This window comes from Oncorhynchus mykiss, chromosome 7 (assembly GCF_013265735.2).
Source record: "Oncorhynchus mykiss isolate Arlee chromosome 7, USDA_OmykA_1.1, whole genome shotgun sequence".
NCBI classification, from domain to species: Eukaryota; Metazoa; Chordata; class Actinopteri; order Salmoniformes; family Salmonidae; genus Oncorhynchus; species Oncorhynchus mykiss.
The window spans coordinates 16,252,489-16,279,512 of NC_048571.1; the positions used below are offsets into that span (position 1 = coordinate 16,252,489).

The following is a 27,024-nucleotide window of genomic DNA, read 5'->3' on the forward strand; positions in this document are numbered from 1 at the left end:
AGAGTGGTGCTAACAGTGTGTGTGTGTGTGTGACCAGGTACAGAAGAGAGTGGGGCTAACAGTGTGTGTTCTGTGTATGTGTGACCAGGTACAGGAGAGAGTGATGCTAACATTGTGTGTTCTATGTGTGTGACCAGGTACAGGAGAGAGTGGTGCTAACAGTGTGTGTTCTGTGTGTGTGTGACCAGGTACAGGAGAGAGTGGTGCTAACAGTGGTTGTTCTGTGTGTGTGTGTGTGTGACCAGGTACAGGAGAGAGTGGTGCTAACAGTGGTTGTTCTGTGTGTGTGTGACCAGGTACAGGAGAGAGTGGTGCTAACAGTGGTTGTTCAGGTACAGGAGAGAATGGTGCTAACAGTGGTTGTTCTATGTGTGTGTTCAGGTACAGGAGAGAGTGGTGCTAACAGTGGTTGTTCTATGTGTGTGTTCAGGTACAGGAGAGAGTGGTGCTAACAGTGGTTGTTCTGTGTGTGTGTCCAGGTACAGGAGAGAGTGGTGCTAACAGTGGTTGTTCTGTGTTTGTGTGTGACCAGGTACAGGAGAGAGTGGTGCTAACAGTGGTTGTTCTATGTGTGTGTGACCAGGTACAGGAGAGAGTGGTGCTAACAGTGGTTGTTCTATGTGTGTGTGACCAGGTACAGGAGAGAGTGGTGCTAACAGTGGTTGTTCAGGTACAGGAGAGAGTGGGGCTAACAGTGGTTGTTCTATGTGTGTGTGACCAGGTACAGGAGAGAGTGGTGCTAACAGTGGGTGTTCAATGTGTTTGACCAGGTACATGAGAGAGTGGTGCTAACAGTGGGTGTTCTATGTGTTTGACCAGGGACAGGAGAGAGTGGTGCTAACAGTGGTTGTTCAATGTGTTTGACCAGGTACATGAGAGAGTGGTGCTAACAGTGGGTGTTATGTGTGTGTGACCAGGTACAGGAGAGAGTGGGAAGAGTACATTCATCAAGCAGATGAGGATCATCCACGGGGCGGGCTACACAGAGGAGGACAAGAGGGGTTTCATCAGGCTGGTGTACCAGAACATCTTCACCTCCATGCAGTCTATGATCAAAGCCACAGAGAACCTCAAGATCCCCTTCAAATACGAACAGAACCGGGTAGGATGTACTAACACAACCACAAAAAAACAATACCTTCTACACACACAACCAGAATTAGCTTGGTCAGAACGCATCCACAGTCTCTCACTCTTCCCTCCTCTCTCTCTCTCTTTCTGTCTCTCTGTCTGTTTCTCCCCTCCCTCCCCAGTCTAATGCCATGTTAGTGAAGGAGGTGGACATAGAGAAGATCTGTGGTTTCGACCAGCCCTACATCAGCGCCATCAAGACCCTGTGGGCCGACCCTGGGATACAGGAGGCCTACGACAGACGCAGGGAATACCAGCTTTCAGACTCCACTAAATAGTATGTCCTGGTGTGTCTCTGTGTGTAAGAGGTTGTTCGGGTCGGGAGGGGTGGGTGTGAGCGCACTTGGATGTGTGTGTTGGGGTTAAGGCATTTTGCGCGTGGGTTTTTGTGTGTGTGTGGTTCACTGCAGTGCCTCTCGACCGGTTGCCCCCACTCCGGAGAGCTGATGGATAGAAATAGAGTGAGAGACTGGCGCTTTTGGAAAGTATTCAGACCCCTTCACTTTTTCCACGTATAGTTATTTTAAAATACAAATGTATACCTGTATTTGGAGTTTCTCCCCATTCTTTTCTGCAGATCCTTTCAAACTCTGTCAGGTTGGATGGGGAGCGTCGCTGCACAGATATTTTCAGGTCTCTCCAGAGATGTTCGATCAGGTTCAAGTCCGGGCTCTGGCTGGGCCACTCAAGGACATTGAGATTTGTCCCGAAGCCAATCCTATGTGTCTTCGGGACACTCTTGGCTCTGTGTTTAGGGTAGTTATCCTGTTGGAAGGTGAACCTTCGCACCAGTCTGAGGTCTTGAGCCCTCTGGAACAGGTTTTCTTCAAGGATCTCTCTGTACTTTGCTCCGTTCATCTTTCCCTTGATCCTTACTAGTCTCCTAGTTCCTGCCGCATAAAAACATCCCCACAGCATGATGCTGCCTCCACCATGCTTCACTGTATGTATGGTATTGGCCAGGTGATGAGCAGTACCTGGTTTCCTCCAGATGTGAAGCTTGTCATATAGGCCAAAGAGTTCAATCTTGGTTTCATCAGACCAGAGAATCTTGTCTTTAGGTGCCTTTTGGCAAACTCCATGCGGGCTGTCATGTACCTTTTTACTTAGGCGTGGCTTCCGTCTGGCCACTTTAACATACAGGGCTCTGGCTGGGTCACTCAAGGACATTCAGAGACTTGTCCCGAAGCCACCCCTGCATTGTCTTGGCTGTGCGCTTAGGGTTGTTGTCCTGTTGGAAGGTAAAACCTTCACCCCAGGTCCTGAGAGATCTGGAGCAGGTTTTCATCAAGGATCTCACTGTACTATGCTCCATTCATCTTTCCCTCGATCCTATCTAGTCTCCCAGTCCCTGCCACTGAAAAACATCCTCACAGCAGGATGCTGCCACATCACCGTAGGGATGGTGCCAGGTTTCCTCCAGACGTGACGTTTGGCATTCAGGCCAAAGACTTCAATCTTGGTTTCATCAGACCAGAGATTCTGACCCCAAGTGGGCTGTCATGTGCCTTTCACTGAGGAGTGGCTTCCCTCTGGCCACTCTACCATAACGGCCTGATTGGTAGAGTGCTGCAGAGATGGTGTCCTTCTGGAAGGTTCTCCCATCTCCACAGAGGAACTCTGGAGCTCTGTCAGAGTGACCATTGGGTTCTTGGTCACCTCCCTGACCAAGGCTCTTCTCCCCCGATTACTCAGTTTGGCCGGGGGACCAGCTCTAGGAAGAGTTGGTGGTTCCAAACTTCTTCCATTTAAGAATGATGGAGGCCACTGTGTTCTTAGACCTTCAATGCTGCAGACATTTGTTGGTACCCTTCCCCAGATCTGTGCCTCGACACTTTCCTGAGCTCAATTTTGAGTCTCATAGCAAAGAGTCTGAATACTAATGTAAATAAGGTATTTCTGTGTTTTTAAAAGCCTGTTTTCGCTTTGTCATTATGGGGTGTTGTGTGTAGATTGATTGAGGATTTTTTTTCCATTTGAGAATAAGGTTGTAACGTAACAAAATGTGGAAAAAATCAATGGGTCTGAATACTTTCTGAATGCACTGCACACACACACACACACACACACACTACAGTTCATACACTCCTCTCTCCACCCCTCACACTCAGCTAATTGAAAGCTAATATTGATTTTACACCATTGCTTTACCTTCTAAAGGTTCTGGAAATAATTCTCCAGTACTTATTCTTCAATAAAATGACTACTACACACACATTTACCATTTACACAATCTATTGCTGACATTTAAGTCAAGTCAAACCTTAGAATATAGTGAATCGTGTGTGTGAGCGTAATGTTGATCTTTGATTCATGGTTGATTGCCTGTTAATGTTATGAGAGGACACCATATCTGCTGACACCCGGCTAATTGGACGTGAGGACCTTGATAAGCTGAAATGGGGGTGTTTGAGTTGGACTGGGATGGAAAACGAACGCCTGCACACCCCAGGGCATCTCCAGGACCAGGGCTGAAGAATCGCTCTCAACGCTGCCCCCTGTCAAAAACCCTGTTGTATTACAGCTAATCAGTCTCTTCTGCCCTTTGTGCGTGTGCGTGTGCGTGTGTGTGTGTGTTACATGCTGACCACAGTGCTCACGTTGCGAGCATTGCAAAATAAATGTACACATACAGTCGTGGCCAAAAGTTTTGAGAATGACACAAATATACATTTTCACAAAGTCTGCTGCCTCAGTTTGTATGATGGCAATTTGCATATACTCCAGAATGTTATGAAGACTGATCAGATGAACTGCAATGAATTGCAAAGTCCCTCTTTGCCATGCAAATGAACTGAATCCCCCAAAAACATTTCCACTGCATTTCAGCCCTGCCACAAAAGGACCAGCTGACATGTCAGTGATTCTCTCGTTAGCACAGATGTGAATGTTGACGAGGACAAGGCTGGAGATCAGGTCATGCTGATTGAGTTTGAAAAACAGACTGGAAGCTTCAAAAGGAGGGTGGTGCTTGGAATCATTGTTCTTCCTTTGTCAACCATGGTTACCTGCAAGGAAACACGTGCCATCATCATTGCTTTGCACAAAAAGGTCTTCACAGGCAAGGATATTGCTGCCTGTAAGATTGCACCTAAATCAACCTTTTATCGGATCATCAAGAACTTCAAGGAGAGTGGTTCAATTGTTGTGAAGAAGGTTTCAGGGCGCCCAAGAGTCCAGCAAGCACCAGGACAGTCTCCTAAAGTTGATTCAGCTGTGGGATCGGGGCACCACCAGTACAGAGCTTGCTCAGGAATGGCAGCAGGCAGGTGTGAGTGCATCTGCACGCACAGGGAGAAGACTTTTGGAGCATGGCCTGGTGTCAAGAAGGGCAGCAAAGAAGCCACTTCTCTCCAGGAAAAACATCAGGGACATACTGATATTCTGCAAAAGGTACAGGGATTGGCCTGCTGAGGACTGGGGTAAAGTCATTTTCTCTGAATCCCCTTTCCAATTGTTTGGGGCATCTGGGGAAAAAAGCTTGTCCGGAGAAGACAAGGTGAGCGCTACCATCAGTCCTGTGTCATGCCAACAGTAAAGCATCCTGAGACCATTCATGTGTGGGGTTGCTTCTCAGCCAAGGGAGTGGGCTCACTCACAATCAATTTTGCCTAAGAACACAGCCATGAATGGTTCCAACACATCCTCAGAGAGCAACTTCTCCCAACCATCCAGGAACAGTTTGGTGACGAACAATGCCTTTTCCAGCATGATGGAGCACCTTGCCATAAGGCAAAAGTGATAACTAAGTGGCTCGGGGAACAAAATATCTGTATTTTGGGTCCATGCCCAGGATACTCCCCAGACTTTAATCCCATTGAGAACTTGTGGTCAATCCTCAAGAGGCGGGTGGACAAACACAAACCCACACATTCTGACAAAGTCCGAGCATTAATTATGCAAGAATGGGCCACCAGTCAGGATGTGGCCCAGAAGTTAATTGACAGCAATGCCAGGGCGGATTGCAGAGGTCTTGAAAAAGAAGGGTCAACACTGCAAATATTGACTCTCTGCATCAACTTCATGTAATTGTCAATAAAAGCCTTTGTGACTAATGAAATGCTTGTACTTATACTTCAGTTTTCCATAGTAACATCTGACAAAAATGTCTAAAGACACTGAAGCAGCAAACTTTGTGGAAATTAATATTTGTGTCATTCTCCAAACTTTTGGCAACGACTGTACATGTTATTCAATGATTGCACCCACACTGCTTGTGGGCGTCAATGAGCGTCTGCTTAGCCAGGCGCTAAAATAGAACTTGGTTCTATTTGTGACGCTTGACGCGCTGCAAGACCCGCCTCTCCCAGCTCCTCATTGGTTTTTAGGAGCATATACCCACGTGGGCGATTGAAGGATGAACTGAGGTCCACAGTCCAGTTGGTGGTGGTAATGCACCTTTAAAGTTGGTTGCCAACCGCCATATAAAGTCAAAGGAGAAGAAGAAACTTGAAGGAGGAGAGATTACCAGAATCAAACTCGGTTTACCCTTTTATCTGTGGATTCATTGTTGGAGTAGAGGACCTTGTGCATTTCAGGTCAAATAACAACCCGATGTTTATATAATGCTTATCGACCTGTGCCCAAATTAATATAGTTGGTTCAGAGTTCGTTTTGATATTTCAACCTGCGTGTCCTGATCGCGTCTGGTGTGGGTGGCCAAAATCAACAAGCACGTGATTGGCGCACAAACGAGCAGTCTGGTCAGCATGTTGGTGTGTATGTGCAGCCATCCAGTTACTTTAATGATAGACTGTGTGTCTGTGTGTATCTTCAGTTACCTTAGTGATATAGACCGCGTCACCGCGGAGGGATATGTTCCTACTCAGCAGGATGTGCTTCGTGTCCGGGTCCCCACCACGGGAATCATAGAGTACCCGTTTGACCTGGAGAACTGCATCTTCAGGTACCGTCACGGTACTGCAGCGAGGGACTGCTCCTTCTCTGCCTCTGCTGCTTCCACCGACGTCCTCACTATGTCACTGTCCTGCAACACACTGACACACACACACCCAGGTCCCCACATAGCACCTCTCTGAGACTGGGCCCACTCAGGACAACCCAACTGTTATGCAATCGTTGCAGAACCCCAAACTAGAAATGATGCGAAATAGCATCAAAATGGCTTGTTGTGTTGATGCAAAAATGGCTACAACTCAACTAAAGCCTTTTATTGTGAAGGTAAAGACCTAAAACGGCCATTCTCAGAGTTGCTTTGGGGGGTGAGTGGGTCTGTGTATGGGGCTCGGGGTGGTGGTAGAAGCCTAATATGGACCAACACTACTGTTCTAAACTTGGTACGGTCGCCCAAGCCTTCCACACGGGACTGATCCACCTTCTCTGGATTGGTAGGGGGGTGTGGCGGTAATGCTTACTGTCTACTGTGCTTTATATGACTGTGGTCTGTCTCTTTCTGTCTCTCTCGCTCTTTCTCCCTCGGTGTGTAGCTATCTAACTGATCTGGACCGTATCTCAGACAACAACTATCTGCCCACACAGCAAGATGTTCTGAGGGTGCGAATCCCCACCACCGGCATCATAGAGTACCCCTTCGACTTGTCAAGCATCATTTTCAGGTAGACAATGCTAGCGTGCTAACTTTAGCCTAGCAGACACGTCATAGTCAGGTGGAGTTGCTAACATTAGCCTAGCAAATACATCATTTTCAGGTAGACAATGCTAACGTGCTAACTTTAGCCTAGCAAAAGCACCAGTGGCGCAACTAACGTCAGCATCCTTTTCAAGTAGAAGAGGCTAAGGTGCTAACATTAGCATAGCAAATGCATCATTCAGGAAAGGGATGCTAGCATCAGCATCAGTGCCCTTGTGCAGTCATGTTAACCAGTGAATCATCCCGTGGCCCTGCTCCATTACTTCTTAAAATGCATCTTCCTTTTCTCAAAGTAAACACCGCTTTGGCATGAGAGCATCGGTGAAAGTTAGAGTCCCACATTAAGCTTTCACCAATCCAGTCATGTCATTAATTAGTGGTTACTTTACATTAAGGAAGGATACATTTATCAGTATTTGGACAGGGCATACCGATGTGTGCGTGTACATCTCGCATGTCATACGCTCTGGTTGTTCCATAACTATCATTGAACTCTTCAATCAGCAGTGGACAGAGCTGTGTTTTATTGTAGGCTTGATCTCCACCATTGATCTCTCTCTCTCTCACACACACACACACACACACCCAACCTCCTCCTCCACTCATACACTCACACATCCTCGTGAGTCCAAAAGTCCTACATTCTGGCGCCCGTCTTTTGAAAATGGGTCACCCTCTTTCTCCTCTCCTCCCCTCTGTTCATCCTGGCAGAGGAAAGGAGGTCGTCCTCTCTCTCTCTCCCAGTGAAGGATGTTATTTCGGGCCTGGGGTCCTGCAGGGCTCTGATTGGCTCTTGCTCTCTGTGGACTGCAGTACCCCATGCTACAGCAGGAGGGCGTTTCATCACAAATGAAATCACATACATTCACTTCTGGAAAAACGAAAAAAATAAAAAATAATCTTGTTTAATTCAAAGACAGGACTATGCAAATCTAGGCCTCGAAGTCCATAGTACTGCTGGTTGCCTTTTCCCTGGATGTTAAATCATTGATTAAGATCACTGACTTAGAACAAGTCTCACCTGGTCTGAATCAGTTCCTGGTACATAATGTAACTTTATCAGATAGACTAACATTTTACATGACTTAACTTTACTTCTACTTGAAATGTTTAACACAGAAGAACACTTAACAAAACCTAAAAGACAACCTAGGAGGACAGTGGCAAAGAGAAACGGAAGGAAGAAACCTTGACATGCACACACTCTCACACACACACACTCCAGTCAGAACTACTCGGAGGACACACTCCTGTCGTTCACCCAGCAAAGGAATCCTGCCATCAGAGGTGCTTTCTGTATCCCTCCATCTTCTTCCCTTTTTTATTCTCATCCCTTCCTCAGTCTTCATCTGCTCCTCTTTCTCTGTTCCTAGTCCTCTCTCTACCTCCTCTCCCGTTCTCCTCTTTCTCTGTTCCTAGTCCTCTCTCTACCTCCTCTTTCTCTGTTCCTAGTCCTCTCTACCTCCTCTTCCTCTGTTCCTAGTCCTCTCTCTACCTCCTCTTTCTCTGTTCCTAGTCCTCTCTCTACCTCCTCTTTCTCTGTTCCTAGTCCTCTCTCTACCTCCTCTCTCGCTCTCTTCTTTCTCTGTTCCTAGTCCTCTCTCTACCTCCTCTCTCGCGCTCTTCTTTCTCTGTTCCTAGTCCTCTCTCTACCTCTTCTAACGTTCTCCTCTTTCTCTGTTCCTAGTCCTCTCTCTACCTCCTCTCTCGCTCTCTTCTCTGTTCCTAGTCCTCTCTCTACCTCTTCTCTCGTTCTCTTTTTTTTGTCTCACCTCCACCAGGGTTGCACAATTGCGCTTGGCTAATGCTTCAGGAACACAGACACACACACACTAGGGAATGGTGGGAGAGCTGGTTTGCTTTTTTTGCCCTCCCTTCTTGCCACTGGGTGGACTAGGTAGCATTTTCCTCCATCCACTGATCCAGGATCTGATATACCTTCATCCCCCTTATGGTTAATGTTTGGAATTGGGGTAAGGTTATCTGATCCTAGATCTGAGGTTAGGGGCAACTTGTGAATGGTGATGGGCACCGCTCACTCTTTACTGATGATCCATTCACTGGGTAACACTTTATGCATAGATAAGGTTATAAACTGCCTATAACATAGGCCTACATAAACTAAATGATGTAATGATAATAAGCAGTTTAAAGTCAGATCTTCAAGAAGTAAAGTGTTACCTACATTTGTTTCCACACTGTGTTACATACAGTATCAGTCAAAAGTTTGGACACATTCATGTAGTAACCAAATCAAAATATATTATATATTTGAGATTCTTCTAAGTAGCCACCCTTTTGCCTTGATGACAGCTTTGCAAACTCTTGGCATTCTCTCAACCAGCTTCATGAGGAATGCTTTTCCAAACGTCTTGGACTTCCCACATATGCTGAGCACTTGTTGGCTGCTTTTCCTTCACTCTGCGGTCCAACTCATCTCCCGAGTGATTGTGGAGGCCAGGTCATCTGATGCAGCACTCCATCACTCTCCTTTGTCAAATAGACTTAGACAGCCTAGAGGTGTGTTTTGGGTCATTTCCTGTTGAAAAACAAATGATAGTCCCACTAAACCCAAACAAGATGGGATGGTGTATTGATGCAGAATGGTGTGGTAGCCATGCTGGTTAAATGTGCCTTGAATTGTAAATAAATCACCAACCGTGTCACCAGCAAAGCAACCCCACACCATATTGCTTTCCTGTTCTTGAAATGTTCTGCATTGACTGACCTTCATGTCTTAGAGTAATTATGGACTGTTGTTTCTCTTTGCTTATTTGAGCTGTTCTTGCCATAATATGGACTTGGTATTTTACGAAATATGGCTATCTTCAGTATACCACCCCTACCTTGTCACACACAACTGATTGGCTCAAACACATTAAGAAGGAAAGAAATTCCACAGATGAACTTTTAACAAGGCACACCTGTTAGATGAAATGCATTCCAGGTGACTACCTCATGAAGCTGGTTGAGAGAATGCCAAGAGTGTGCAAAGCTGTCATCAAGGCAAAGGGAGGCTACATTGAAGAATCTCAAATATAAAATATATTTTGATTTGTTTAACACTTTTTTATGTTACCACATGATTCCATATGTGTTATTTCATGGTGTTGATGTCTTCACTATTATTCTACAATGTATAAAATAGTCAAAATAAAGAAAACCCTGGTATGAGTAGGTGTGTCCAAACCTTTGACTGGTACTGTATGTCAGTTTATGATCTGCGTGTGTTTTCCACCGTAGGCTTTCCTAACTGGGACCTCTCAGGGCCATAGATGAGACAGTGAACAAACTGTCCTCCATGTTGCCACCAAACGTTCTCGTTTAGAGTCTCAGTTGAATGGGATTGTCTTGGAACGTTAGGTGCCAAAATGGCGGTCATTAGGATTCTACTTCTCAAGTTCACTTTGAACCATCTCAAATTTTCCACCACCCTCTGTATATGTGTGTGGTTTTGGGCTAGGTCTTCATGTAGCTGTTGAATCCATCCATACACTAACTGTAAGTGGAGTTAAATCACAGACATAGAAAATCAATGAGGACTGATTGATACCAACCCTTCTGCATGGGTGGATTCAGGAAGTCATTTTAGAATTTTTAGACAGTCTTATTAGTTGTTCTACAAACACAGCAACACTTTAACATCTCTTCTCTCTCGTCCTCCGTGTCCTGACACCTCTCCTCGCTCCGTCCATGCTCCAGGATGGTGGATGTAGGGGGTCAAAGGTCAGAGAGGAGGAAGTGGATCCACTGCTTTGAGAACGTCACTTCCATCATGTTCCTGGTAGCCCTCAGCGAGTACGACCAAGTCCTGGTGGAGTCTGACAACGAGGTGTGTACACACACACACACACACACACACACACTAGGGAAAGGTGGGAGAGATGTTTCGCCTTTTTGTCTTCCCGGTTTCCCATAGTGGAACATTGGTGAACTAGGTAGAATTTGACTCTTTCCAGTGATCCAGGGTCAGATATGCCTTTATCCCCTAATGGTTCGTTTTTGGAGTTGAGATTAGGTCATCTGATCCTAAATCTAGGGTTATCATGTCAAAAATACCACACACTCGCCCGCACACATCACGGCACACACACATCACGGCACACACACATCACGGCACACACACATCAAACACCTTTACTAACTGTCCTCTGTCCCTCTGTCAGAACCGTATGGAGGAGAGTAAGGCGTTGTTCAGGACCATCATCACATACCCCTGGTTCCAGAACTCCTCAGTCATCCTGTTCCTCAACAAGAAGGATCTGCTGGAGGAGAAGATCTCATACTCCCACCTGGTCGACTACTTCCCTGAGTTTGATGGTGTGTGTGTGTGTGTGTGTGTCTACAGTTACCTTAGTGATATACCGTGTGTCTGATGGTTTCTGACTACCGTGATGCGGGATTGACTGTGTGTGTGCCCCAGGTCCCCAGCGAGATGCCCAGGCGGGCCGGGAGTTTATCCTGAAGATGTTTGTGGACCTGAACCCGGATAGCGACAAGATCATCTACTCCCACTTCACCTGCGCCACGGACACCGAGAACATCCGCTTCGTCTTTGCTGCCGTCAAAGACACCATCCTGCAGCTCAACCTCAAAGAATACAACCTGGTCTGAGAGACTCTTGCACGCAAACACACACTCTTCCCAGTTGCACAGCTTAGCCTACACACACACACTTATGAAGCTTACACACACCTACAAATCTAGTTGATCTTTCCCCCTCCTGCTTTTCACTCCAGCGATTTAAGACCCCCCTCTTCCTATATCTCTCCTCCCATTCGCTCTCCTATTCCTTCCCTATTTTCTATCCTTTTTCCATAAGCCTGTCCTCTCCCTCGTTCTCAGCAGCTTGTCAGTCTCCTCTTCTCCACACACATGCCATGACTACGGGAGGGGACAATTGTGTGTGTGTGTGTGTGTGTGTGTGTGTGTGTGTGTGTGTGTGTGTGTGTGTGTGTGTGTGTGTGTGTGTGTGTGTGTGTGTGTGTGTGTGTGTGTGTGTGTGTGAAGGTGAGGAAGAGGACCAGTGCGGTCAGTGAACTGTGGGTCTTTAACCCTTGAACCCTCAGTCAACTGACCTGAGATCACATCCTCTGATTGGTGGAAGGAGTGACCCAACCGCACTCTATAACGGAGGGGCTATAGACTGGGAGGGGGGTGGAGACGATGAGGTAACCGAAAGAAGCCACCAGGACGCGAGCAGGAAGTGATGTCACACAGAAGTGAGGGGGCAGACCAAGGATTCTGTTTCCACCTCGCATCGATGAATGTATACTCTAAGTGAGCATCGCAAACGCAAAAAAATATAATTAAATATGTTATAAAGAAATTACGTATGTAGACAAATTACACTAAGACTGAAAGCACCAGAGGGAGAGGAAAAAGCAAATAGATTAAATCTGTGTATCGCTGAGCTTTTTTACAAATAGTTTTTAATAATAGTAACTTGTTGCTATGTCAACTACTATCCGACGACTAAGGAGTCGTTTGAAAAGTTATAGAAGCGGTTAACAAAACAAGATCTTGTATTTAAAAAATTTGCAAAATAGCCAAAATATCACAAAAACAAGATGGTAATCAGAAACGGACTAATTTTATCCTTTACAGACGGTTGTGGTTGTTCATGTTTAGGTTTGATCACATCGCTTCCCTCCTTCACTGGTTTACTGACTGATACACCGGAACCTTCCGTTTGACATCCGCAGTACCACGTTCTGTTTGATACACGCCACATTAAGATTACCGAACATCCGATACTTGCTACTATGTTCTGATTGGACAGTCGCTGAGGGGGAGGGAGTCATGTATGGATATGATGTCATCACTGTACGGTACATCAGTCTGTGAAAGAATGACATCACGTGTTAAGTCGCCCAGCGACCCAATTAGATGTGCTCTGGAGATTCTGGGCAATCCATCCCCACAAATGACACGGTGGCATCCATTATCCCAGACACACAGGAAGCTTTATGTTGTTTACCTTCTTTTTTTTACTGTATAGACACTTTTGTTTGTTGATGAGAGGTGGTTGTTGATTGGTGGGAGCAGGAGACGTAAGATCCTGTCTCCCAGATGGACAGGCAAGCATACTCTGAAGTCAAAAAGTTATTGTTTGTGTATATTTCTGTTTGTAAATACATGTACACAGAAAGGCTCCTGTACAAAAACACTCTGTGGTACAGTACACCATCTTTGGCAACAAAAAAAAAAAATAGAAGAAAATCCCATTTTTTTCCTTTTCAATAGTGTACTGTTTTTGTTTTCCTATGAATTTACTAGTATTTATACTGTGATTCTGGATTTTTTTTATTATTGATAATCAGTTGATTATAAGAGGACTACACACACAGAGGGCTGCAGTGAGAGGAAAGGAACGGTCTCAGAACGGAGGTTTTAAACCATCAGGAGCCTTCTATTCTAGAACCTTCAGAACATTCTAGATCCTCGGCTCTCCTCTGCAGCTTCTCCCTACAAACACTAGAGCAGATTAGTTATTCACAATATGTTGACTAAATACATGATATTAAAAGAGTAACTAAATAAAGTTTTAATTTTTTTTTATTTTAATTTATCTAATAATTTATGGAACCAGGTTTGAAGGTGTTGATAATTTGACTGCTTTTGTTTCTATCATGTTGAAATGCGGTCGGGGCTAGACTTGAGTCTAATCTGCTGTAACAAAACAAACGTCTACTATAGTATGTACTAAATCTCTGCTTTCTTTTTTTCTCTTAAGACAATTCCAGATGTACTTTGCCATTCTATCTATATCCATGTAAAATTCTATGGTTTTCTTCTCACATTAAGTCACTTTGTTTCGTTTCATTGATGAAAACTTGTATTTCTCCTCTTGGGTTTCTAATAGGCACAGCTCTGTAACTGCATACATAGGAAATGTACCATATGAACGTAGGTGAATTTTTATAACCAGTGATTGGAGACCAGTACGGTCTATGCTTGCTCTGTCGTTGTAATTTAAACACAGTTTGCGTTGTCGTTGGTTTGAGTTGTTTTAGTTCAAGTTCCGAGGCTTGCTTTGATAGAACCAGTGACGTTGCAGATCTACTTTTGAAACTCTTTCTACAGGCAACTTTTTCTTCATTATTCTCATTAAGGGCTATCGCCATGCATCAGACAGTCAGGCAGATGGGGGAGATAACTAGTAAAGGACAGGGCTCAATTCGGTTTTCAATTCATGAGGTGACTGGAAATTCAATGAGTGAATTCAAAAATCTTAGAAAGCGATGGGCAGTAGAGGACAAGGTTGCGTTCTGTCCTCAAGGGCTGCAGTCTTGCTGTTTTTTTCTGTTGCCTTCTAACCAAAAACGGATTTCTACCTGTGAAATCAGGTGTTTGCAATCTCCAGACGATTGGTAACATTCATTGATCAAGTAAATGCCGGGGAGAAATGAAAGCCAGCAGGAATGCAGACTTCGAAGCCCTGGGTTGTGCACCCCTGGTTTTAGGTTCACAGTCAACTAAGCCATTCACAAAGACAGTGTGTGAATGCAGCTGTGGTAGGATACATGACCAACACTACCATTCATTTTTTTACTTTCTCTTTCTCTGGATCAACAGTGGATCACACAAGCTTCCAGCTCCGAATGAGGGAATCTGTCAAGCCCCAAGTTCCCTACTTCACTGTTTGATGCGTGATCGTGGATCAGCTTACCCTCCCTCAATGCTAACCTTAAAGGCCCAGTGCAGTCAAATGTGAATTTCCTGTGTTTTGTATAGATTTCCACACTAAGTTTGGAATAATACTGTGAAAATGGTGATAATGCTATTTTAGTGTAAGAGCTGTTTGAAAAGACCACCTGAAATTTCTGCCTGTTTTGGTGGGTTTGAGTTTTGGTTTGTCTGTTTGATATCACCATGCGGTAAATTAGTTGTTAAACCACTTTTTTTTTAACGTTTCAAACCTCTACCAATAACAGCTAGTTTTCAGTTTTCCCCTCGCCATTCAGACCACCACTTCCAGACAGTCCTAGCAAAATTCATGCTTGAGAAATTACTCTTGCTAAGAAGCAGTTTTTTTTTGTGACCATTTTGAGTAAAAACAATCACATTAGGGTACTTAATTGTTACAAAAAATTACTTGATTTTGAGGTCAAAATGTCTGCATTGGGCCTTTTATCCATTTAAAGGGGGGGGGGGGGGGGGGGGTGCAAAACTGACCTTAGATTTTTTTTTACCTTTATTTAACCAGGCAAGTCAGTTAAGAACAAATTCTTATTTTCAATGACGGCCTGGGAACAGTGGGCAACTGATTGAGAACTAATCATGGTCTTGAATTTAGACCACAACTAGTTGAACCAAGTGTGTTAGTGTTGTACTGGATCTAAAGCCTGCACACTGCAGCCAGTATTCGAGGATATTATCCAAGTATGACATTCAGTATTTCATTCGGTGTTGACCTGCCCACAAACAATGTGTTGAATACAACTCGCATACCAAACAGCAAGCACTTAGGCTCCTGTACTGCCTCCACAATGAAGGGTGAAAACAGCCCTAACTACAATCATCTGACTTGGTGATTAATCAGTCATATTTATAGGAAACACTACTAATCTCTTGTTTACCACTTCCTGTGGGTTAATTGGTTGGCTCTCCTGAAGTGTCTGCACATTAGGGCCCAGAGTTGTTCCTAGGCTGTAACTAGGACCCAGAGTTTTACCTGGTCAGATTAACATGGACATGGTGCATATTGAGAACTTAGCTTGACTTCTTTCCTTTCAATCTTTTTTGTAAGATAAAAAAATATTACCGGAACACTATTGTATTTAGGACCACTTGATTTATTTTTTAATCTAAGGAAACCTGAGGGTTAAATGTTTTAGTTGGTGTATAAAATATACAATGCTGTTTTTGTTTTTCTTTATTTTGTATGTAAACCAAATGTAAATGATGTATTATACTGTGTGCCAACCCAACTCTCTCTAGAGCCAGGCTCTCTCTCTCTTAAGTGCCAACGCTGACATCATCATCAGGGGACAGCCATCTTGGATGGTCCCATTTTTAAGAACACCAGAGACCTAAACACCTGGCATGTTTGACTACGCCACCCCTAACGAAAACTATAAGTACACTTTTTTTTTTAAATTGTGTAATTATACAATTGCATGTATTTAGTGTTGGGAGGAGGTGAGGGCTCAGAAAAATGTATTGGCTGATGCAGAGACCTTGATGAAAGGGTGGAATCGGTTATTGATTGATCGGTTGGTTATTATGGATTATTGATTTGCATTACTCTCGCCATATTTTTTTTTAAAATTTTTTTATGTGTGTTTTCATGCATTTGTTTCAACCACTGTTGCCTGATCCTCATTCAAACATGAACATGATTTATTACGATCATCGTCGCCTTCTAAGAGAGAACATAATGACAAGGTATCTGTTTTAAATTGAAATAAATTTGTTCGTATACTTGCTGATTGTGTGTGTGTGTGTGTGTGGTTAATGACTAGTCTGGCATATGCCATGTCTAGAAATGACCCAAGCCCTTCTCTTCTAGCCACTATGCACTTGTGTAGTTCTCATAGGATTTGATAAGTAGGCCTTCAAGTGCCTATGGTTAGGAACCACAGGGGCTGTTTCTGGACCTGGCCATTGTTCCATCAAAGAGGGTCTATACAATATGGCTTTTGGGTCTATATAGAGGTTTTCCATCCTCTTGGTGTTATTGAAATGCTGTCATTTCTCAGAATTGTCAGTTGTCATTCTGTGACTTCTGCTAGTGAAATAGATGGGAGTGTCACAGAATAGAAATAATCCGTGATGGACATATTTCGTCTACATTATGAGGATCATGATTACGAAGTTATGGGATTGGGGTTATTATACATTAAATGAGAAGGCTATTGTTATGAGTGTTAGGGAACCACCACATCTCACACTTGCGTTCTGCACACCTTCCACCGGGGGCACGCGGCAGCAGCAACACTTCCGCAAACTGTAATTTTATACATTTGACATCTAAAATGGGCCTTCGGAGCGCCACCTCATTCTCTCATCACATGCAACGCCCGCTCATCGATGACTCGTACATTTTGTAGCGCAAGGGGTGGTTTCAGCTAGTAGTGAAGGCTTGTGTGTGGACATTAGCTAGCCAGCTAATGGTAGCTAGCTAACACATTGTGGAATTGAAGACGCTTTTCAAGAACAGATTTTCGACACGATTGCCCCACTTGACAGCTATATCTACGAGGAATTGGACAATATACAAATCTGCTACCTAAACTTACGTTGGCTCGCTTCTCTGCTAAGATTTGCTAGCTAACGTTAGTTATTTAGCTAACAAGAAAGGATATTGCTGTGACTTAGTCAACATCTACCTAGCCCAGGTTTATTTTAAGATTCTTCAATCGGTGCCATATTATCTTAACGTTGCACGTCTTGGTGTTCAGCCTCTTTTGGTGCCATTTGTATTTTTTTTGACAAGGGACCAAATCAAAACCAACGCTAGCTAGCCAACAACGTTGGAGAAAAAAAACAACCACGACGTGAGACCGGGTAACTGGTGTCCTAGATAACGTTAAGATAAATAGCTAGCCAGCTAACGTTAACGTAGCTGTCTAAAAAAAAAACAAGGGAAGACGCTATAGTTGTCCAAAAACGGGGTCTAGATATTTTTATCCTGGTTGCTGAGGAACACCGATAAATCCATTGACATGATGTTTCCACAATCAAGACACTCGGTAAGTAGCTAACGTTAGCATAACTAGCTAGATGATAGCTAAATTCCAGCTATTCTAGCTACATAAGCAATTAAGCTTTTATCCGTGTAAGAATAAAGGGGGATATCTACGATGGCCGTGGTATGTTTTCATTTGTGTTGTTGATGATGGATTCAATCGCTTGTCTGTCACGCGCCCCCGGCATTTGTTTACATTCCAGGCTAGCTCCCACTTAGCTAGCTAACGTTAGCTAACCAAGATCACTAACTACAGCGGTTTTCATTAAGCTTTGGAAATTGATGTTTACCTTTTAGCCAGTCTATAATATTACACTAAACGTTTGCCACTCATTAGTAACGTAATGTGAAATATTTGAACATGGATTTCTCAGCTATCTAGGTAAAGTGACATGTGCTAATAAAACGTAGCTAACTAGATTGCGGAGACAAATTCGATAACTTTTTTTTTCTTGACAGTCTTTTAGTCAAACCTAACACGTAAGGGCATGTGGAATTAAGTCAATTCGTACAATCATAATTAAAAGTTTACTATCAATTGAATCCTCAATCAAGGTGTCTTTTAATTTGGATCCTTGATTACATTGAAGTCCCAAGGACTGCCAGCCACTATGCCATCACAACTGAAGTGGATGTAATATACAATAAAATATGCCATTTAGCAGACTCTTTATTTCAAAGCGACTTAATCGTGGCCCAGGGAATCGAGCCTACAACCCCGGCGATGCAAGCACCATGCTCTTACCAACTGAGCTATACAGGATGTTGTAGCTATATAACTTAGACCTAAAGGTTTTTTAATTTAATACTGGTGCGCTAATGATGATACTGGTTGGGAAATATGAATGTACACAGTTTGTTATGGTAGAGCCTATTTCTGTGTTTTTCTTTCTCTTTAGCGTCCTACTACCCCCTAGGCCGGGATCCCAGTTCACACTATCAGGGTTTGTCCCTGCATAAACCTGTCCTCTTTCAATTCCAAGGATGACCAGCCCCTCCTGGAGAGCTGTTTGTGTGTGTGCTACTGGGTGTGCAGGCTTTTGCTCTAGCCCTACTAATCACCTCATCAGGACCTTGCTTAGCCAAGCCAAGTGTGTTTGTGTAGGGGCTGGAGCAAAAGCATTCACAGTCAGTAAGTCTACAGGATGGTAGTTGTTAGAGCCCTGCTGTAATCTGGGTGGTGGCATCCTTCTACCAGTCTGAAGTAGTAAGGCCTTGGTGAGAATCTTAACACTGGATTATGGCTCTGACTCAGCCTGGGGTCATTCTTGTCAGTTGGTCACCTCTGGAAACTCATCTAACCCTGACCATACTCACAGACACACACATCCTCTCAGTCTGCGCTAATACCCCCCCCCCCCCCCCCCCCCCCCCCCCAGTAAAAGCCCAGAAAACCCCCTGCTGTAAGGTTAATCTCAGAGGTCAATCCCTTTGTTACTGAACATTCAATATCACCCCCATGTGTCTCACACACATACACACAGTCCCAAACCGTGCCTGTCCCCTTTCTATCACACACCCAACAGTCCCACATACAGGGGGAGTGAAGAAATGCACATGTCAGTGAGAAGGGTAGGGGATGGAAACGCAGCTTCTCACTGATTGTTGTTATCTTGTTGATTGTCTAACTGTTTGTTGTTGTCTTGGGGATTCTGACTGTTGTATGTTTGTTATTGTGTTGTCCCCCAGGCTTCCTCCCAGTCCTCCCAGCCTCTCAAGTTCACCACCTCCGACTCCTGCGACCGCATTAAGGACGAATTTCAGTTCCTACAAGCACAATACCATAGGTAACACTTAAACAAACACATGCTCAGTCACACACTCAAAATACCCACCCACAAACACTCAAGTCACGCACACTGCATGCACTCAGATTCCAACATGCACTCACTCATATACACAGACATGTCCGTAACCAAATGTTGTCATATATCCAATCAGCTTGAAGATGGAGTGTGACAAGCTAGCTAGTGAGAAGTCAGAGATGCAGCGTCATTACATCATGGTGAGTGACATCATCACCTCTTCTTTTACTTTTTGCCTACCTAGGATACACGTTGGCCATTACTACAATTCTCTCAGATATACAGTACCAGTCAAAGGTTTGGACACATCTACTCATTCCACGGTTTTTCTTTTATTTTTACTATTTTCTACATTGTAGAATAATAGGGAAGACATCAAAACTATGAAAGAACACATATGGAATCATATTAACCAAAAAAACGTGTTAAACAAATCAAAATATATTTTAAATTTGAGGTTCTTCAAAGTAGCCACCCTTTGCCTTGACAGCTTTGCACACTCTTGGTAGTCACCTGGAATGCATTTCAATTAACATGTGTACCTTGTTAAATGTACATTTTTATGGAATTTCTTTCCTTAATGCGTTTGAGCCAATCAGTTGTGTTGTGACAAGGTGGGGGTGGTATACAGAAGATGGCCCTATTTGGTAAAAGATCAAGTCCATGTTATGGCAATAATAGCTCAAATAAGCACAGTGAAACGACAGTCCATTACTTTAAGACATGAAGGTTAGTCAATGCGGAAAATTTCAAGGACTCTGAAAGTTTCTTCAAGTGCAGTCGCAAAAACCATCAAGCGCTATGATGAAACTGGCTCTCATGAGGACCGCCACAGGAAAGGAAGACCCAGAGTTACCTCTGCTGCAGAGGATAAGTTCATTAGAGTTAACTGCATCTCAGATTGCAGCCCAAATAAGTGCTTCACAGGGTTCAAGTAACAGACACATCTCCAACTCAACTGTTCAGAGGAGACTGCGGGAATCAGGCCTTCATGGTTGAATTTCTGCAAAGAAACCACTACAAAAGGACACCAACAAGAAGAGACTTGCTTGGGCTAAGAAACACGAGCAATGGACATTAGACAGGTGGAAATCTGTCCTTTGGTCTGACTGGCGATTTTTGGTTCCAACCGCCTTGTTTTTGTGAGACGCAGAGTAGGTAAACAGATGATCTCCGCCTGTGTGGTTCCCACAGTGAAGCATGGAGGAGGTGTTGTGATGGTATGGGGGTGCTTTGCTGGTGACACTGTGTGATTTATTTACAATTCAATGCACACTTAACCAGCATGGCTACCACAGCATTCTGCAGCGATACGCCATCCCATCTGGTTTGTGCTTAGTGAGACTATCATTTGTTTTTCAACAGGACAATGGCTCAACACACCAATAGGCCGTGTAAGAACTATTTGACCAATAAGGAGAGTGATGAAGTGCTACATGACCTGGCCTCCACTATCACCCGACCTCAACCCAATTAAGATGGTTTGGGATGAGTTGGACCGCAGAGTTAAGGAAAAGCATCCAACATGTGCTCAGCATATGTAGGAACTCCTTCAAGATTGTTGGAAAAGCATTCCTCATGAAGCTGGTTGAGAAAATGCCAGGTGTGCAAATCTGTCAAGGCAAAGAGTGGCTACTTTGAAGAATCTAAAATATACAATATATTTTGATTTAACACTTTTTTGGGGGGGGTACTACATGATTCCATGTGGGTTATTTCATAGTTTGTCTTCACTATTCTACAATGTAGAGAATTGTAAAAAATAAAGAACCCCTTGAATGAGTAGGTGTGTCCAAACTTTTGACTGGTACTGTACACAAGTGTATTGGGGGCTAGGGATTGGAATTCTGCAGTATGTTAGTGTTCCGTCACAAACTCCCAAATCTTCTTTTTGCAGTACTACGAGATGTCTTATGGACTGAACATTGAAATGCACAAACAGGTAGCTTATTTTCTCTCTTGCTCTCTCTCTTTCCCCCTCTTCTCTCTCTGGTACTGTGTTGTATGGTAAAGCCAGTGTTGTATTCGGACCATAGAGGTCTTTAGAGGACGCAACATTGCATCTTTCCCATTATGGCATCTGTGAGAGCATTGACACATTGAGGCCATCTCCATTTTGAAGTAGTACATTCTTCTACTACTCCTGAGTTGGTTAACAAACTGAAAGGGTGCACACGGCCACCTAAAGTGTTTTTTTTCAACCGGTATACAGCCAAGGTCGGCGATTTACTGCCATCTGTAGTTGAGGAATGTTTCCTCACGAGTATAAATCATTGGCTGATCCCTACCGATGATCTGGATGGAATTATGTGATCCTTCCTTAACCCATAGAAAGTACCACTCAGTTAACTACTTCAAAATGGTGAGTGACCTCAATGGTGCTGCCCATGCTAAAATTGGCTTTGGGCACTAGAAACCTTTAACTCTATGATTCTGACTGTCTGTCTGTCTCTTCTCCCCAGGCTGAGATTGTGAAGAGACTAAACGGGATCTGTGCTCAGGTGCTCCCCTACCTATCTCAAGAGGTATTACACTCTCCTCTCTACACATACTTTTCCTTAGGATAACATAATCTCATATCAACGTGCTGTACAATGTCAATCTATTTAATTCTGTACAATAGCTAAATGTGTTTGGATGTGTGTGTTGCAGCATCAGCAGCAGGTCCTAGGGGCCATAGAGAGAGCCAAGCAGGTCACTCCTCCTGAGATGAACTCTATCATACGGGTAGGCTGGTGTGTGTGTGTGTGTGTGAGAGAGACTCGTGTATGAATATGTGTGTATATAACCATGTGTATCTGTCTGTGCGTTTAGCAGCAGCTCCAGGTGCACCAGTTGTCTCAGCTCCAGGGCTTGGGCCTCCCCACGATGGCCCCTCTCCCCATGGGCCTGTCTGCTCCCAGCCTCCCTCCAACCTCCAGCGCCGGACTGATGTCCCTGTCCTCCATCCTGGCCTCGCACTCTCACTCACAGGCAGCACATGCACAGGTAACACACACACCTGACCCGGGCGACGCACACACCTCACACGGGCAACACACACCTCCAGGGCTCTACAGTGTGACCATTTCACTTGCATATGTGACTAAAAATAAATGTGCGCTAATGGCAAAAGTGAAATATCCAAGTGGGGACTTGTACCCCCAGAACCAATACTGCCGGGGTTGTAGTATTTCTGCTTTTTTTATGGTTGGTAATCGCACAAAGAACTACGAATTCCATAATGCAACATGCAGCTCAACGAGCCAATCGTAGCCTAATGTTGTCCGAGGCTGGAACTACCTCAGTAGGCTGGAAACGCAAGCCTTTGAATAGCTACCTTGAGAGGATCTGCATTCACTTCTGTCAGGAGAAGGATGAAGAGGATCACATTTTATTTTAAAGGTGTACCATGAGGAAATCGCTCCGCTTGGTTGCAAAAATGTTAACCGTTCGCCTAATTTCAATTTATGTGACAAAACAAGCAAGTATAGTATAGAGAACCATTGTACCATCTAAACCGCTGTAAAATATATTTTACATAACCAAACATATTGTATTTTCACTGTTTTGAAGCTGGTGTACAAAACTGAACGTAAAAGACGCAAAAAATAAACTTCAGAACGAGAAGCATAGAAATAGTGGACATAGAATGTATCTACCTCTTCTTAGACTTGCTTTCAATGAGAATTTCAGATCTATAACTCCACTTTTCTATGTTAATTTGGTGGGCCAGACAAAAAGTTGCATATTGCAGCTTTAAGCGACAAGATCAACAACAGGAGGCCGATGTTTTTGCCAGTGATACTGATGTGGCTGAGTCCATGGTCGTCGAGTCACCAGCAACACAAGAAGACGAAGCTTTCACTAGCACTAATAGTGACCTTGGCACCAACGTTGCTCTGCTAGCCAGTGCCACTGCCAGCGGGAAGCATACAAGAACATTCAACAATGAGGAAAAAGCTTTCTTCTGGTTAGAGTTTGAATGTGAATGAAAGCTTATGTTTTGCAAGTATTGTAAGGCCAAACCAATAGTCGCAAGCCAGCATTCTAGCTTTGTGGTGGGGAATCCTCACTTAAAGGGAAATGTCATAAAAATCTTTACTTCATATTCAGCACTTGTCTATGATTTGTAGTCAAAAAGACAGAGGAAGATAAGTGTTTCCAATGACATCATTAACCAATTCTTAGACAATTTAGTATGGAATGCCTACTTGTAATTTTAACCAATTAGGAGTAGGCATTCCATACTAAATTGTCTAAGAATTGGTTGATGTCATTGGAAACACTTATCTTCCTGTCTTTTTAACTACAAAACATAGAGATTCACTGTTTTCACATGTAGTGCTGGAGATGTTGAAAAATTGTGAAACAGACACTGTTAACAGATCATTGTGCCAGCCCTAGAGACAATTAAAACACTACCTCAGACTACTTTTCAATGTGCGCCTGCATTTATGTGTGTACGCACCTACATTTTTCTATTTAGGCGCACATGTTTTCCTTGTATAAAATGCCAGCGTAGAGCCCTGACCCTGACATTCAACATCCCCCCCCCTACAGGTAACAATTACACACCCCTAGCAGGTAACACACACAAATGATAGTTCACGGCTCTCTTCTACTCCTTGTGTTTTGTTCTCTGGTCTCCTCCCCACCAGGCTCAGGCCCAGCTGGCTAAAGAAGACAAGGCCAGAGATGCAGCAGAGAGAGAACAGAGGGAAGAGGACGGAGACAAGTCCGACTGATGGTGGAGCGTGAATGGGAAGGAGTGGAGAGAGGGGTGAGACAAGTTGGACTGATGGACAACCGGGCGTGGATCTACTGTGGGAGGGCTAAGGGGAGGGGGGTGGTGAGTTGAGTGTTCATACAGTAGGTGTCACACTGTGGTTCATCTCAGTTACTCTCTGGGCCTCCACTCCATCGCTTCCTTATCCTTCTTTTTCATCTTCTATTATCATCAAATCAGTTCGTCACCAAGCCTGTTGGACAGGTCTCCTCTGTCTGACTCCTTCCTCTTTTCCTTTCCTCTCCTCTGTTCACTATTGCCGCTGACAACCCATTGCCAACAGATACTACCCTGACCTCTAACCCAGAGATGTGGACTCGAGTCACGTGACTTGGACATTTCATGACTTGATACTTGACTTGGCAAAAAGAAACAACCACTTGCCAATCGACATTGACTTGAGCATTTATGACTGGTGACTTTACTTGGACAAGCTATGCGAGTCGAGACTCGGTTTGTCATCTTGCTCACAAGGTAGGCCTCTCTGTCCTTCATATCGGAGTGCTGCAGGCTTTTTGACTTTTGTTCTGTCTTCACCGATCATGTTCACGTAAATCACAACTCTCGCAGGCCGGGCACAAAGCGCGCCACTCTCCACTGTCCTGCGGTATTTATTTAGCAAACGTGATAACACGTCACTCCCAACAAACAAAAGCAAGAACTCTTAACAGAAATGTTACAGCAGCCTACACCTAAACTGTATGGGAGGAAAACGAGATTACTTCTCAGTCTGATCAACTAGGCTACTGATAACAACCAGGTGGTAATGTTATGTAGCCTATTTTATAGACCATTTATTTGTGTTAGGAGAAAATGTGACTGTGATTAAATTTGGTGTAAGTTGAATTCAAACTTGGACTGGCTAGGCTGCCTTGACCTTTTCAATCCAGAACTATTAACTGAAATGAATCAAACACTACTGATTTACATGGACTGTGTGAGTTACTTTTGAATTAAAGTTGCAGAGGCCTACACGATGCAAACCTGCGTAAAGCAAGCCTTGTGAGTTGTATTGTCCAATTGCAATTGTTGTGTCTGTAGAGGAAACTGCTGTTAGTCAGTTTGTAAAACACGTTGGTCCAAAATCATTGCAATGAAATTGGCAAAAAAAAAACACTTAGCCTTTGACTTGAGGACCCGAAACCCAAAATTAGGGACTTGTGACTTGACCTGAGCTGTGGGACTTGACTTGGGACTTGCCCGTTATTTCTTGGGACTTGACTCAAAGCTTAAACTTGACTTACAAAATTGTGACTTGGTCCCATCTCAGCTCTAACCCTTTAACCCCTGACCTCTGTTCCTCTTCTCCTAGTAGAAGTTGCCCTTAAGCTCAGATTTAAACAATCAAAACATTACTGACCTTTGATCAGTGTCTAGGGACGACTTCCTCCTGTAGGTCTCTGCTGATTGGCTGCAGAGTTACTGCTAACTCTGCTCACTGATCTCACAGACAGTGTTCTGAAAGGGCCACTTGAATAAGACAGTCAAGTGTAAAAGTCAGGAGCTAGGGTGTGTGTGTGCGCAAACTTACGTTTTATTCTTATGAACCACCTTTTCCTGTTCTTCCTCCCGCCCCTGTCTGTCCACTCTCTTAACTGACCAAGTCTATGGTCCAGTCCCAAATCAACACCTAGCCCATAGGCACTTCCCCCTAGACAGAGGAACTGTCCAAGGGGTAAGGGTTGATTCTGGACGGGGCCTACATTTTAACGGGAACAAATCTTCACATCAATCGTGTTCTCATTCAGATCAGATTCTATTGGTGGAAAGGGAGAGGAATACATTTGCATATGTCGTTCTGTTGGTTAGCATAGCACTCGGAGCTAGCACACAGCTGTAGCGCACTAACCTATAACCTACCCGCAGATGCATAAGTCTTTCTAATTCCAGGCGATAAGGTTTAGTTCTTCTCCAGGACAGTAGGTGGCAGCAAAGCCAAACCAGACCCAGGGCTGTATTCAATCAAACCCCCATTACAGTATTTACACAGACTTTATCCCCCCCAATGGGTTAATTAAAATCACAGGACCCTAAAAAACCTACTACTGCTGCCAGGTAGACTCCCCTCGCAGGTAGATGTCTAAATGTTCAGAATGAGAAGAGCGTTTTTGGGCTGTAGTTTGTAAACCAAGACACTGTAAACTTTGCTATGGCAGGTTTGATTGAATGTAGAGAGAAACCCGGACATGAATGGTTTGTGTGTTTCTGTTGTGAAGGGCCCATTTATATATCAATATACATATATACTTTTTAAAGCATTTTTGTATGTTTCAAAGCTGCTTTTGGTGTGTATGCGTGTGATGGAAGACGCCGTGTCAGTGCAGCGTGTGTATTATGTGATGTGCTATGGAAAGAGGTACTACCCAATACCCCCCCCCCCCCCCCCTCCTTTCCTGCCCCCTTGACAATGCTGAGGAAATGTCGCCTCCTTGTTGAGCTTTGTAAATGTAATTTTTAAAACTCTTCATTTTTGTCATTGTATGTGAAACTTCATAGGTGTGTACTTGGCGGTAATGTATGTCATTTGTGTTATGAAAAACCAATACTTATAGCTTCATTTAAACGACGTGGCAGGGAAAAGTCACATCTAATGTAAACCAACCAAACCGAAACATTGACTACACAACATGACTGAAAGCGCTCGGCAGTAAGGAAATGTCTATGGTGCCTTACAAATAAATGACTCAACGGAGAGACTGTTTCTAGTGGTTTTTGTATTTGTGTGTCTGTATTTGCTTGCCTGTGGCTATACTCCGAAGCAGTATCGATGAGTTAGCCAGGTAACTTTGATGAACAACCAGAAATAATTTCAGATTTTTCTGGTTTATTAAGAAAGCTTAAATTAATTTTACAGAAGTATTGACCCCATGGATTTCTTTACATGTAATTGTTAAAATTGATTTGTCATTTTTTTTTGTCAACAATCTACACAATACTTGGTCAAAGTGGAAGATAATTTTTTTGAAGATTCATAATGTAGTGACATAGTTATTACATAAGTATTCAGCTCCCTGAG

At 43.8% G+C, this 27,024-nt stretch overlaps 2 protein-coding genes across 4 annotated transcripts in view; both read left to right on the plus strand.

Annotated features, from left to right (window-relative positions):
• The window catches only part of LOC110528895 (guanine nucleotide-binding protein subunit alpha-11), a 38,861-nt gene extending 22,685 nt beyond the window's left edge, over nucleotides 1-16,176 (plus strand). The window contains exons 2-7 of one of the 2 annotated variants that reach the window (XM_036982766.1): nucleotides 918-1,102; nucleotides 1,254-1,408; nucleotides 5,909-6,037; nucleotides 10,445-10,574; nucleotides 10,909-11,062; nucleotides 11,166-16,176. In XM_036982766.1, the coding sequence (XP_036838661.1) occupies nucleotides 918-1,102; nucleotides 1,254-1,408; nucleotides 5,909-6,037; nucleotides 10,445-10,574; nucleotides 10,909-11,062; nucleotides 11,166-11,356 (944 nt within the window). In that variant the 3' untranslated portion in view covers nucleotides 11,357-16,176. Of the gene's footprint in view, nucleotides 1-917; nucleotides 1,103-1,253; nucleotides 1,409-5,908; nucleotides 6,038-6,578; nucleotides 6,708-10,444; nucleotides 10,575-10,908; nucleotides 11,063-11,165 lie in introns of both variants that reach the window. The other variant, XM_036982765.1, reaches the window with a different exon arrangement.
• Nucleotides 16,177-16,711: 535 nt separating this feature from the next.
• On the plus strand, nucleotides 16,712-26,702 carry LOC110528905 (TLE family member 5). Of its 2 annotated transcripts, none has more exons than XM_036982767.1 (8): nucleotides 16,712-17,439; nucleotides 19,125-19,222; nucleotides 19,377-19,440; nucleotides 21,138-21,182; nucleotides 21,703-21,765; nucleotides 21,893-21,967; nucleotides 22,055-22,228; nucleotides 23,881-26,702. In XM_036982767.1, exons 1-8 carry the CDS (start codon nucleotides 17,413-17,415, stop codon nucleotides 23,965-23,967), a joined length of 633 nt encoding a protein of 210 aa, XP_036838662.1. In that variant the 5' UTR covers nucleotides 16,712-17,412; the 3' UTR covers nucleotides 23,968-26,702. The 2 variants fall into 2 exon arrangements, with proteins under 2 accessions (XP_036838662.1, XP_036838663.1); XM_036982768.1 differs by having other exon boundaries at nucleotides 16,713-17,439; nucleotides 22,058-22,228.
• Nucleotides 26,703-27,024: the final 322 nt, after the last annotated feature.

Excerpts from the sequence above, each read along its gene's own strand:
- LOC110528905 (XM_036982767.1), top strand. The coding sequence starts at position 17,413 with ATGATGTTTCCACAATCAAGACACTCG. Across the intron at positions 21,766-21,892 it reads TCCCCTACCTATCTCAAGAG|CATCAGCAGCAGGTCCTAGG; the intron begins GTATTACACTCT and ends TGTGTGTTGCAG. Across the intron at positions 22,229-23,880 it reads CACAGGCAGCACATGCACAG|GCTCAGGCCCAGCTGGCTAA; the intron begins GTAACACACACA and ends CCTCCCCACCAG.